The 13879-nt window shown below is 39.8% G+C and overlaps 1 protein-coding gene across 2 annotated transcripts in view; it reads right to left on the bottom strand.

The window, feature by feature from the left end:
• Positions 1-13879, bottom strand: part of PDSS2 (decaprenyl diphosphate synthase subunit 2) — a 124063-nt gene that overhangs the window by 39649 nt on the left and 70535 nt on the right. For both annotated transcript variants that reach the window (XM_082306702.1, XM_082306703.1), the window contains exon 3: positions 6596-6794. In XM_082306702.1, the coding sequence (XP_082162828.1) occupies positions 6596-6794 (199 nt within the window). The remainder of the gene's footprint in view (positions 1-6595; positions 6795-13879) is intronic.

The following is a 13879-nucleotide window of genomic DNA, read 5'->3' as shown; positions in this document are numbered from 1 at the left end:
TCCTCATGTTCTTTAGAGTAAGTTTTCAGTTTTGAAGAGAGGGCCAGAAAATTGCCACGGATCGTCAGAATCATTTCCTTAGCCAATCTATGATTTTTCACTGTTTTAATACTATTTTTTTGAATACTTTTTTTGAAAAGTTTATGTTCTTCTCTTGACATCTTTCAGGAAAAGAAAAAGCCTGATACAAGTACTATCTTTCTTAAAAGACATTTAAAAATTACAATTGTAGATTCTAGCTGACTTGTTTGTCAGTTCTCAAAAATGTCAATTTACTTCGGAAGAGCAATTGCCATAACCAACCTCCCCATAACCGGGGAGGTTCCAGTTGACTGGAGGTTAGCAAATATGATGCCCATCTACAAGAAGGGCTGGAAGGAGGGTCTGAGGAAGTACAGGCCTGTCAGCATCAGCCTGACCTCGGTGCTGAGGAATGTTATGGAGCAGACCATCCTGAGTGCCATTACAGGGCACATACGGGACAACAAGGGGATCAGGCCCAGTCAGCATGGGTTTATGAAAGGCAGGTCCTGCTTGACTAACCAGATCTTCTATGACAAGGTGACCCACTTAGTGGATGAGGGAAAGGCTGTGGATGTTGTCTACCTGGACTTTAGTAAGGCCTTTGACATGGTTTCCCACAGCATTCTCCTGGAGAAACTGGCTGCTCATGGCTTGGACAGGCATATGCTTCACTGGGTAAAAACCTGGCTGGACGGCAGGGCCCAAAGAGTGGTGGTGAATGGAGTGAAATCCAGTTGGTGGCCAGTCACAAGTGGTGTTCCCCAGGGCTCAGTGTTGGGGCCAGTTCTCTTTAATATCTTTATTGATGATCTGGATGAGGGGATCGAGTGCACCCTCAGTAAGTTTGCAGATGACACCGAGTTGGGGCAGGAGTGTTGATCTGCTGGAGGGTAGGAAGGCCCTACAAAGGGATCCAGACAGGCTGGATCGATGGGCTGAGGTCAAACGTACGAGGTTCAACAAGGCTCAGTGCCGGGTCCTGCATTTGGGTCACAACAACCCCTTGCAACGCTACAGGCTGGGGGAAGAGGGGCTGGAGAGCTGCCTGGCGGAAAAGGACCTGGGGGTGTTGGTTGATAGCCAGCTGAATTGTGAGCCAGCAGTGTGTCCAGGTGGCCAAGGCCAATGGCAGAATCAGAAATAGCGTGGCCAGCAGGACCAGGGCGGTGATAGTCCCCCTGGACTCGGCACTGGTGAGGCTGCACCTTGAGTACTGTGCTCAGTTTTGGACCCCTCACTACAACAAGGACATGGAGGTGCTGGAGCGTGTCCAGAGGAGGGCAATGAAGCTGGTGAAGGATCTAGAGCACAAGTCTTCTGAGGAGCGGCTGAGGGAGCTGGGGTTGTTTAGTTTGGAGAAAAGGAGGCTGATGGGAGACCTTATTGCTCTCTACAACTACCTGAGAGGAGGTTGTAATGAGGTGGGGGTGGGTCTCTTCTCCCAGGTAACAAGTGATAGGACGACAGGAAATGTCCTCAAGTTGTGCCAGGCTTAGATTGGATATTAGGAAAAATTTCTTCACTGAAAGGGTTATCAAACATTGGAACAGACTGCTCAGGGACGTGGTTGAGTCCCCATCCCTGGAGGTATTCAAAACCGTGTAGATGTGGTGCTTAGGGACATGGTTTAGTGGTGGACTTGGCAGTGCTAGGTTAACGGTTGGGACTGATCATCTTAAGGGTCTTTTCCAACCTAAATGATTCTATGATTCTGTAATTCCAGAAAGGGGATATTCTCCATTATCCTTCACTAGTCAGCAAGAAACCAAGTTGCTCAAGTTCAAGACTAAACCTTCCCCATAGGACCACAACTGATGCTATGGAAGTAGAAACCATACTTCAAGATAAGCAGTTCTTTTATGAAGCACAGTGTACATTCAGATTGTTGCAACAGGAAGACTTAGGAAGACTTACATGAATAACTTGTTGATGTTTATGCAAACACAAGGCCTATTTTGTCAACAACACATTTATGCCTTTAGGAACGCATAAACTTAACATAAGGAAATGCATCCACTATATAAGTACTACATCTGTGCTACTGTTTATTTATAAACAAATAATGCTTAATAAAACAATGCTCTATAATGTGGTCTTCTGGCAGAGCTCTGCATTGACAGACAAGATTCTTAAATTCAATTCCAAGCTTTCAGGCTGTAGATTTTGAAGCGCTTCTGTGAACAGTTAAATCATTCCAACAAGAGCTCACTGAACTATAGTGGGGAAAAATAGAGTCATTCTTAAGATTCCAGTAAGAACTACAGAGAACACTACCATTACATATATTTCAGGTTTTTGGGCTAGGCTTTTTTGTTTTGTTTTGTTTTGGATATGATGTTTTTTGGTGGTTTGGGTTTGGTTGGTTGGGTTTTTTGTGGGTTTGTTGTTTGTTTGGGGTTTTTTATACAAAGGGATGCCTTCGTATCAGTTTATGGAGTTGCAAGCAATGAATTTGCAGATTATTTTATCGTTTTCTTTAGTCATCAGCACATTACAGTAGGCATTGCACTAAAATGCATCATTTCATCCTTCCGACGTTTTATGTATTGCTGCGTTCAGAGTGTGGGAGGATCAAAACTGGTCACAATTACACCTTTTATGCACCCTCTCTATAGTTTCCTAAGACAACTGATGATTCAGATGTTCTAGGAAGCTCCAGCTTTAATGCTGCAACAGGTTTCTTGCAACTTATCTGTGATACACCCTGAAAAAGCATGTTATTTGATAATATCATGGCCAATATTCACACATCACTTGTGTTAAAATGTCCATATCATGTATCTGGCTGACAGGTGACAAAAATGCCAATTAATGCTTGTTACTTTAGCTATGCTTGCATCTGAACGCCACCCTAAAAATATTACAAGAAGTGAAAGTCACTTAAGCAGAAATGAAAGACAAAACTAACACTTTTTGCTACCAGAATCAAGGAAGCACTTCCATGCAACAAAACTTGCTGTTGGCAGTTTCATCCCCACATCCTTGGCTAGGCAAAGTGAGATAACAAATGTTGAAGATATATTACCTTCAGATGGCAACGAAGAATCAACCGTTAAATATATCCTTTTACACTTCTTAATAATTTATTCACTTATTTATTTAAAACTGCATATGGTCACATATCCCACAAGATAGTTGGGAGGTACCTTATTTTGTTAGGTAAACATCATTTACCTTTCCATCTCTCCCACATCTACATATTTATGATGACTTTTACAAGTATCTTAGCACAATCCTCCTATCAAAACAGTGCAACCTCACAATGAGAAAACCTATCAAAATAACCCCATCATCCCATGTAAACGCACCCCAGTCCAATAAATCAGCACATTACCAGGCATTATTGTGTTGATTTGAGTAGCAAAAACCAACCATGCCCTTCCTTGTCCAAGGTTCACCATTCCTATACCCACTGCTGATATACCAACTACTAAAAGATCCCAACCCAGTTCCACTTCAGGCTCAATTCTGTTCTAAAATCCATGGATTAGCAATGTCCAGTCTACTACAGGATGCAGTTCTGAAGTAAGGTTATATCCATATTATCTTCAAACAACAACAATTTATCACTGCAATCAGCAAGCCAAGAAAAGCCAGCATTCAAAATACAAAGTAGACAAAAAAAAAAAAAAAGGATAGTTTCTAGAAGGTGATCAAAAAGTTAACAGGAATGTACAAAAGAATTGTAAATACATGTGATCTGATCAATCTAATGCTTTGTAGCTGTAAAAGTTTTTTGAAGGAATTACTGTTAATTTTAAACAGTTTTTATTATCTGAATAAACTTTGCCATGACTATAAAAATGTAGCACACAGTTGCATCTGCCCTTCAGTGCTTTATTTTAAGCCTCAGTCAATACCAACTTTGTAATCATAATTAATGTCTCATAATTTCACAAAGTAGAAAATGAGAATGCCTTCTTCTGAATTATTGTGTGTTCAAAAACCAAAATTTTAGACCACTTTTTAATAGCACAACAGCAGAATTTATCTTACAGAAGGCTTCCTAATTGACATTTCAAGAAATCTTGAGTCCTTGTACCTCAGATGTTAAAAAAAAAAAAAATACCCAAAACACCTGAAAACTCTTCTCTTGCGTAACTTTAGCAAGCATATGAGAAGTATGAGCACTAGTTTAAAAGAAACCCACGAAAAACAAACCCTGAGCCTTGAATCTTGTTAACATCGTTACAGTTATATTCTACAACAGTAGCAAGAAGAGGAAAATTACTACGAATTAACAACAACAATTCCTATATTTAATGTTATTTAAAAATCAAAGTGTTACCTAAGGCAATTACCTTGCAGCCTTTTAATATCTACAGGGAAAAGCCTAAGGGAAAATAATTGACTTTGCTAATTTTACCCTTGGCAATTATAAAATAGCTCTGCATTTCATTACGACTACAGAATTTCACATCTAATTGTCAGCCCCAAGAGAAGCACAGAGATAAATGCATCATACACAAGCTTAGACAAGAGTTTAACAGCACAATAAAATTATCTTGCTAGCAGTGCATTTCAGTTAATGTTAAAACCCCTTTAGTTTAAATTCTAGTCTATACAACAGCTATGCATGTCTATAGAGGTTATAGCCTACCATGGTCAGTACCATGTACAATACAATGCTGCTCATTTCATTAGCCAGTTTGCTGAGCTACCAAATAAATGCCAGCAAAAAAGCAGTACTGTGATTTTTACTTTGTACATCAAAGAAAACAAAACATTATGAAGGAAAAAAGTCACAGTTATTTCACACTGCTGAAAAACAGATGCCAGATTTGAAAATTCATCATTTACAAAAGAATAAATACAGTATGTTTAAATCATTGCACCTGTCAAGAGATTTCTATAGCTTGTACTTCAATTTTTCTAACTTTGCTAGTAGGGTTAGACGTATGAAAAAGAATAATTTACTAAGTCAATCAGTTTCCATAATGGCATCCCACTTATCGTATGTAGAAGCTATGAAAGTATTTAGATGTCAGAAAAATGAAAAAAAGTGCTAAAATGTTTTGGCAGAATTTTCCGACATGCAGTATAATGATTGCTTAAAAAAAAAAAAAAAAAAAAAAAGTATTTCTTTGCACTTGTGCTTCATTTCACTGTAGGCTTGTTTCCTGGCAAGTCTTCAGGGATTATACATTGCTGCTGCAATACTTAATGATGTACTAAATGCAAAGTAATAGGTGCTACATTTTATAAAAGTTTCCTCTTACGTTGAAACAAAAATTTGATGTAGGGTTAAATCCTTTGGTCTGTCTTGAGAATCTTACTAAGTACTAAAAAAAATGAATGGATACGAGTCAACAGTAATCAGTAAAATCAATTGCACCCCATTTTGGTTACGTTATGACTAAAATTTTGCATTATTTAAAATTTTTTTTTTAATACTTACTACCAGTTTAACCCACTATTGCAGCAGATTGACATCTAATTTTCTGCCTCTTCTCCTGAATCTCAGCTCTATGTTACAAAATGACACCACTTTTGAGAGAAACTGTCACACTTATGATCAAAGCAGCACAGAAATACTCAACTACCACCACAAGGAGCTTTAGCATGAGAATCTAAAAGCAACAGACTCCTTATGTTCAGGATTAAAACTCTGTTGATTATTGACGATTGCACGCATGACAAACATTGATTTTACATTATGATCTTCAGCAATCTTCAGACATATAAAAAGTACCCCTGCAAAGAAGAATTGTTCTGGCATGGCACACTAAGGTCTTCAGCCATACAGGTAGTAAGGTGTTACACTAGACTGGCACAGGGATGCCCAGGAATCTCTCTCCACCATGGGAGGTTTTAAGAACAAGCTAGAAAAACACGTGTCAAGAAGGATTTGGTGTAGCTGACCCTGTCTGGGGAAAAGAAGAACCGATACAGAGATGATCTCTTAAGGTCTCCATCAGTCTCATTTTCTAAGATATATACAATTAATTTGTCATGAAAAACATTTCCCTGTAAAGTTTCAAACAGTTTGGCTGAGCATCTGGATTGCAGCTGCCCTTTAGAAGCCAGTACATCCACGCTAATAGGGCAATCCAATACTCAGGGGCGTCCAAATGCCTAACAAAATAATTTCATTAAGACTAAAAAGTCACCTGAGCACTGCGTAGACAAAGAAATGAAGCCTTTTCCCCCAAGAATTCCCTAAGACAGACAAACATTTCACAAAGCACAAGGTAAAACAGAATAACTAACCAAACATGTCTTCAGCTGGCAGTCTGCCAGAGGTGTTGTACTCCGACATGTCATGAGCATGCCGCTGCATATACGTTAAATTCACCAAATTAGCCATTCATCCATTACTACCTATGGCTACGTTGCTTCAGAACGTATATTAAAGGCCTCACCGCAATAATTCTATAGGACAGGGGTAAACATGTTCACAGCAGCAGCAGCCTGTCAATCCATCTACAGCTACAATGTAAGTATGCTGATTTTTAAAGGATGCCCCATATATACATACATATCATAACTGCTGATTTTTTAAAGGACCTCACTTTGGAAGACTCACTAATAGTTACTTGTTCTGACAGTAGAAGAATTTTTTCCTTTTTACCTTGGTATTCTGCAACTGTGCAAGGCTTGTGCAAGCATTTGCTAGAAGAAAATCTCCACTCAAAACAGCCATTTTATTTCCAAACTGCATATCCTTCAGCGGGCCATCGCACGACTTGAGCTCACCAATATTTACTATGCCACGATGCACCAAAAAAGCAGTGTGGATCAGTTCTGTAATCTCGGCCAGACTTCGTTGACTGAAAGCAAAGAAAAAGTACAATTATTTTTGATGACATGAATAAAAATATAGATTCTTAGGGAGGAAAAAAAACAGAGGTCGTGCTATGTACTGAACAGATATTTTATGAATTATTGTGTAGCTCTTCTATTTACTTCTAGAAGCCACAACTGGAAAGTGTTAAGCAGAGAGAAGTATCTCATCAGGCCCCTATGTATTTCCAGGTAAGCTGCGGGTACCACAGGTTCCATTTGGAGGAACGCTGTCCTTTGTTTGAATTCTTTCGCAAAAAACCCTAAGTAATCAATACAGTCCTCATGGTGCTTTCTTTTTTTGTTTTGTCTTCTAGAAGCTTGAGGGACACTGACATGAAGAAAACGCCAAGCAGAAAGTACCGATGGGAAGGAACAAAGGATGTCTCAGCAGGGGAGTCGTGAGCAAGCCGATCCGAATGCCGTAAGAATGCTGCAGTCAATGACTGCTCAAATTAGAGTTAAATTAATAACAGGATACCTTGCAGTTCAATAATACAAAAAGGGAAGGGCGTAGGGGGGAGAGGAGAAACAGCTGAACATTTAAAAACTGTGTACTAATGATATGTCACTGGTTGTTTTAGTCAGAAGAAGCAAAGGTGATGGTCCAGCAAAAGGGCAGACCCAATTTTATTTGGATAGGTTTACAAATCACTTCTTATTCCAACACACAGTGTGCTACATTCCGAATTTCGGGGTTTCAAATCCCTGTGAGAGGCTTGCCACAGAGGTTATCCCATAGAGTCTTGCCCTCTATTTATTTTCATTTTTTGGAAAAGGCATGAAAAGAGTCATTAACACAGCCCTCTCCTCCCTTCCTCCCACAATTCAACCCCATAGCCCCCGACAGTTAGTGACTGTCACTCCAAGGAGCCCAGAGATGTCACCTTAGCTCAGAACTACAACAGGGCGATGAACAGACATAATAACTGAGCAGGGACAAGGGGAGGGCGGAATAGAGCAACGCATTGGAGCATCCTCTAAACACTGCAAACCGAGATACACACAGGCCCCCCTCTTATGAAATCTTCAGCACATTCACATCTTTTCTGACTCAAGCAGTTCCCTTTATGTCATGGAGAGTTCACGTATCAGCAAAAACACAATGCATGCCCTCAACTAGACAGATGACTAAAAGGCCTTAAAGTTCAAATTAAATTGCAACCTAGTACAAAGGCATGTTGTGCTCCCTGTGCTTATTCAACAGTGGCCAAGCACTGATTCATTGACTAACCAAACTGCTCCATACCTTCACATACACCTGCTGGTACATGCTCAGGTTAGATTCTGCACAGTACTGAGTAAATTAATACTGTTTCCTCTGGACAGTGCAGATGTGTTGCACCCACCCTGAACGATATTTATCTAAAGTAACCTTCTGCCCCAAATATATCTGACCTGTGAAGAGCCTCAGCAGCAACTGTTTCAGGCCAGTGATGCGTGCCAATTAGCAAGCAAGAAGAGCTAGTAGAGCCACACAGCCTGGGCAGGCACGCAAAAGGTAGATGAGCTGGGGGGAGAGGATGAACAGGGGTTCCCAATGTATTTTGTCACACAAAAAAACCTAAGCTGCTTTAACAGCTGCCTTTATAATTGACATTCTTTGCTCCATGCAGAGAAAAACAATCTGGAAACAAAACAGCTAGCCATTCTCCATGTGGACAACAAAATTGAAGGTTGACGCTGTTTTTCAAAGAGGCGAGGGAGAAACTCGCACAACGTACAGCCACAGTATTGTAATCACGCTTGGCTCGGCTCTAACAAAGGGTTAATAAAATTTCAAGCTTGGAGAAAAAGACTAACAAGACATCCCGATGCTCCTGCTGTCATTGTCAGGGCAGCCCTTGGAGGAAATGTCCATATCAATTCGGTTTATCAGATGGACAGCTGATCAACATTAAACAGACTTGCTCTGGGCAGATTGAGCCGAGCTACCTGTTATGAATAGCAATGAGAGCCCTCTGCTCCCTGCTGCCGAGCTTTGCCATTTCCGACTGCCGCAGATCCCAGGACATATGGGGATCCCTAGTGACGAGCACATAAAGCTGCAGCTAACTCAAGCGACGGCTCATTTCCCCCAGCTGAAAGCAGGCATTAATATCCTGAGGAGATCAGGCCCGCCTCTGTGACCCCCAACTATTGAAGCAAAACAATGACTGTCCTATTTCTTCATTTAATAAGCTTTTAATGAAGGAAATCAAAATCCCCTCTTTGACTTCAGCATCGCTCTTCATGAAAAGGTTACACAAATACATCAGTGCCATGCTTTCCAAATGCTCGGGATCTGGATGTTTTCATTTCTTTTTCTGTAATCCGTTTGTTCTCCAAACGGTATTCGTATTATTTGTGCTAACAAGAACCATATTAGGCAGATAATCGGCATCCAATTCTGATTTTATACACCGCTCTTCCACCCTTTCTCTCTAGCAAACTGAAAATATAAGAAACAAAGCTATTGCAGAAATCCCAGGCAATAGATTTACTTTTTTTTTTTTTTTTTTTTGTGATAACCCCCATAATATCCAGGTGCAACGAAGAAGTCCACAGTGCTGCTACGGATACAGGAGGGTTCTTGACATGACTCTGTAAAGCATCCAACAAAAAAACTCCCTACTGTTATTAAGGTGCTGTTGAATGGCTAAAGCAATACTATATGCAGCTTTCTTGATCTGAAGCGCAATTCAGTGCTTAAATAATTTTGTATTTGAAAGCAACTAATCCCAAAATAGAAAAAAAAAATTAATGTTTATGCAATGCTGGACTTGCAACAACATATGACAGAGTACAACAGCAGAAACAACAGGGCAACAGGATTATGAACTCCTCCTGCTTCCATCCCGTTCCCACTCCAGAGCCCATGTTCACACAACAAAGAAGTGGTTGCCACAAGAATTACTTACATAGCAAGGTAGTACTGAGAAAATAGTCAACATTTTTAAAATACATGAAGTCTCTAAGTGGAAGCAGGCTAAGAATAAGGAACGCTTTTTCACAAAATGCCAAAATACTTCCAGCTGTCTTCCACGGCTTTCGCCACTGAAGGAAGAACTCCCTGCAAACCACCACCGACTGCCCCAGAGACTCCACTTACAGACATCGTGTTTCAAGATACGACACTGTTTTGAGCTCCATGCATCCCTTAATCTCCTTTTCTTTCTCTCCTTCCAAAAATCAACCCCCATGCAGTACCATTGTTCCAAAGAGGGTGGTACAGAGGCTTGGACAGTACCTGGGGGACCTTACTAAGAAGTTTTGATGGGTCACAGTCAAACAGGCACAAGTTCTGCTGTTAGGTGCGTTATTTAAGCAGAGTTAATTGTGAGACACAGCCCCCCCCTCCCCTCCTCAACTAGGAGAATACCAGAACAGTTGAGGCTGGAAGGGACCTCTGGAGGTCATCTGGTCCAATCCTGCTGCTCAAGCAGGGCCACCTAGACATAGTTGGCCAGGACCATGTCCAGGCAGCTTTTAAATATCTCCAAGGATGAAGACTCCACCACCTCTGTTTCTGTAAACAGGACAACGAGACATGTTGGCTCATTAGCCTTTCAAGTCAATTACTATCTACCGCTTCAGCAAATACTTCCCCCCCGCCCTTCCAGTCTTTGTTAAGATCCTCAGACTTGTTCTTGGCTCTCTTCTTTTTTCACCCTACTCTTTACTGCATGAATATCTTAATTCACAGACTTTTCTTGCCTGTGGCGTGTAAAAGCGAGCAGCATGTAAGTTGCCTCTTGCTTTTCTGCTCTTGCCTCCTTGTTTCTGCACTTTTAGTACCAGTGTAACTAACCTAAATTTCTGTAAAATGCTTGCTATAAAGTATCCCTTAGGTTATAAGCTCCTCAAGCTGAAAATGTCATCCTGGAAAGTACAAAGGAAACACTAACTTCAGAAGTAATTAAAAAAACTCTTCAGCAAGGTCAATTGGAACTATATTGACTCTAGGACTCAAACACCAGCTTTCAGGAAAATACTAGAAAAATGCAAAATTAAGTTATATAGGCAATTAGATCCTGCAACAAGAAAAACAAGTGCAATTTCTATTCTTCCTCTTTGCTCCCCTCCCTCAATGAACTCACACAGATCACTGACATTCAACTATGTTTTGGTGAACTTTGATAAACTGCTGAGCAGACTTCAAGAAATCTTTTGTATCTGCCCTTATAAACAAACACAGTAGCTGCAACATCCTGCTGCTGCGACACCAAAGTAAGGAATACAGGTATTGTAGAAACCCCACACTCATACAGGCACCACATCTACAAAGAAAAATAAAGAACTAACGGAGAAACTTTGTAAATATGCTTCTATCTCAAAAAACACATTTCACAATTTTGTTTTGGATTAAAATTTCCTATTTGTATGCCTGGGAGTCTGCCTCATCACAGTATCACCATTGCTAGTGGTCTTATTACAGAGATGAACATCTCATGCAGATTTCAACACAAATTTTAAAGCCTACACAAAACTACATGAAATGGCAAGGGAGACTGGCAAAACATTGAGGCAAAATTCTGTGGAAATAAAATAGATTTTGATAGCAAATTTCCTATGCAACCTTTTAAAATGAATTTTGCAGTGATCCTTCCTGTCATCCTGAACAGTCTTTGTTGTTTGTGTTATCTTTAAAGGCTTGCAGCTATGAAACATTAGCCAGTACAATCTCTTTAAGAGTTCTTACAAGTGACTTCAGTCCTTTAATTTCAAGCCCTACTCTAAAAAGAAATAATAGCATTTTGCAAAACATATGATAAAATAGAAACATTAAATAGCTCAATTGTATTGCTGTGAACAGAAGAGTACTTCAGCTTAAATACTCCTCTGCAATATTTGTGATGGAAACTCAAGCTCTCAGTAAGAAAACTTGAGTCAGTTTACCTTTCATTATCAGCTAGCCATCAGAAATACACTGGCCCTCTCAAAGGATGATAGGTTATGCAAAGAACCATTTAATAATTTAAAATGTTAATAGTAGGCATAATATTTCACAGAAACGGACCAAAGACTTACATTAGCCACTGGAATCCATACTCTAAAATTTTCAGCAATGAAAGTAACTGCAATGAACACAGACAATAAAATCGATAAATCAAAAATTCTTTAAGAACTCTTATAATTGAACCTTTGAATTAAAGCAACTAAAGTGTACACCTAAGATTTGAACATTTTCTCTGTGACTGTCAACCCAATAGCTTCCCTTCAAAACACAAAGGATTAATTTGGATGAATAGCCTTACATTCAGGATTTTTTAAAAAAATAAATGTATTAAAAAATACCAGCATTGAATTCCACTTTAGTGACAACTATAATAATCTCTATATACCTATGATCTGAAAAATTAAATAGTTCTTTAGTGGAAAATTACATATGAAAAAGCACTAACTAAAGAATTAAAGTAATAATCTTAAGCACAGACAATGTATTTAGGCAGAACTTGGTATTTGATTTTACTTTTTTTTGTGAGCAATAAACAGAAAGAAACACTTTTGTAAAGACAAGAAGGTGCACACACTAAATTCAAATTCAACCTGTATGGTCTGGTCATTGTGCTGCACCAAGATAACCCACTTAGTTACACAGCAAGGAAGGGCAGCGATTTTTACAGTTCTTTTTTCCATTCACTTGTCAAAGTAAATGCTATGGTTAAAAAAACCATGATTAAAGAAACAGTGTATAGTGAGTAACAAATAGCATCATGGTGATGGAAAGTCTCATTCTCATATTCTGTGTATAGTCTCTGTTACAAGAAATTAAAGGGCGGGGGTGAGGTGTTTAAACCAGCCAACATGTATGGCAAGTGCTGTGGTTTCACTGATAGGAAAAATGTTCAGGGTAAAGCAGCAGACTTAAGCACAGCACCAAATATTCACTGCATGACCATGACTCATGTATCTGTTATCCAGCAGAAAATATCTACCCACTGCTGTCCTTTAACAAGGTCAGAGACTAAGACTTCTGTGGTTCCTCCTGTCTTGGTCACTAAGCTACTGTAGGGGCACCTTCCACCTGAGGGATAAATGAAGTTGAAAGACATCAATTCTATGAAGTTTATTGAGTATGCTGTTTAACTGCATTCCTGTCAATCAATTTATTTTTAAACTGGCTACGTATGTTACCTCTTTCATCTCTTCCCTTCCTAGCATCACAAAGTTTTTGAAGTAGAACTTCCACCTATGCTCCTTCATGTATTTTTCCTTCTTCATTCTTGAAAAGATCTTACATTTTCATTCTCTCTCTCCCCACCACTGAATATTGCTTAATTTCTTTTCTCCCTGATTTGTCTTAGCAGGCTCTTCCCTCAGCCCATTATAGGGTTTGAAAATATTTTCCGATTTTTAGCAGGCAGACGTTCACCTGAATTCAGCAAGCCAGTTTCCCTAAGCATTGTGGGTGGTCAACAGGGGGGGAAAGGGGCACGAAGTCAGGCTCCTGTTCCTTTTCTTAATGCAGGAATTATGAAGAAAGGTATTGGCAGTCTTGACTTCACTGATAATTAATTTAGGTCTACCACAGAACAAGCAATTCTCCCTTTGTACTCCAGACAGCAACATGAAACTTAACCAATATTTATCAGTTTCCAAACTAGTGCCACTGATGTGCAAAGGCAGCCACCACTGTGTCATTACAGTATAGCTAGGAGCCCTCAAGCCTTGGAGCCAGCTGCCTGCACACGAACTGCAAGCGATCCACATTTGCATTGTCATCTCCCAGCAAAATGAAGCCCTAACTGGTGAACTTCAGAGTCTGAAGGCTCTGTCTGGCTTACTCCTATGTTTGGCGTCACTGGCCGCCAAAGTAACAGTGATCACAACCTACAGCACAGCACATTTTTCTTGTGCTGGATGGCACCATCACAGTAATTCTCCTTTCAAAGGACACAGGCTAAAAGAAAAATATTCCCAGCCTGGAAGCAAAAGCATCAATTCTGGGAAGCAGGTGAGAGAATCTAGACAAAGATCTGGTAAGAATCACTACCCCAAGTTCAGTTTAAAAAGAAAGTGTTAATCAGAGCAGCCAGAAGAAGAATACCACCAGCATCGATAAGTCAAACTGATTTTTCCAGGACTTGGA

The sequence above is a fragment of the Platalea leucorodia genome (assembly GCF_965183815.1).
Source record: "Platalea leucorodia genome assembly, chromosome: 3".
NCBI lineage: Eukaryota > Metazoa > Chordata > Aves > Pelecaniformes > Threskiornithidae > Platalea > Platalea leucorodia.
Note: the sequence above shows the minus strand (reverse complement) of the source record. Positions and strands in the feature narration are given on the sequence as shown.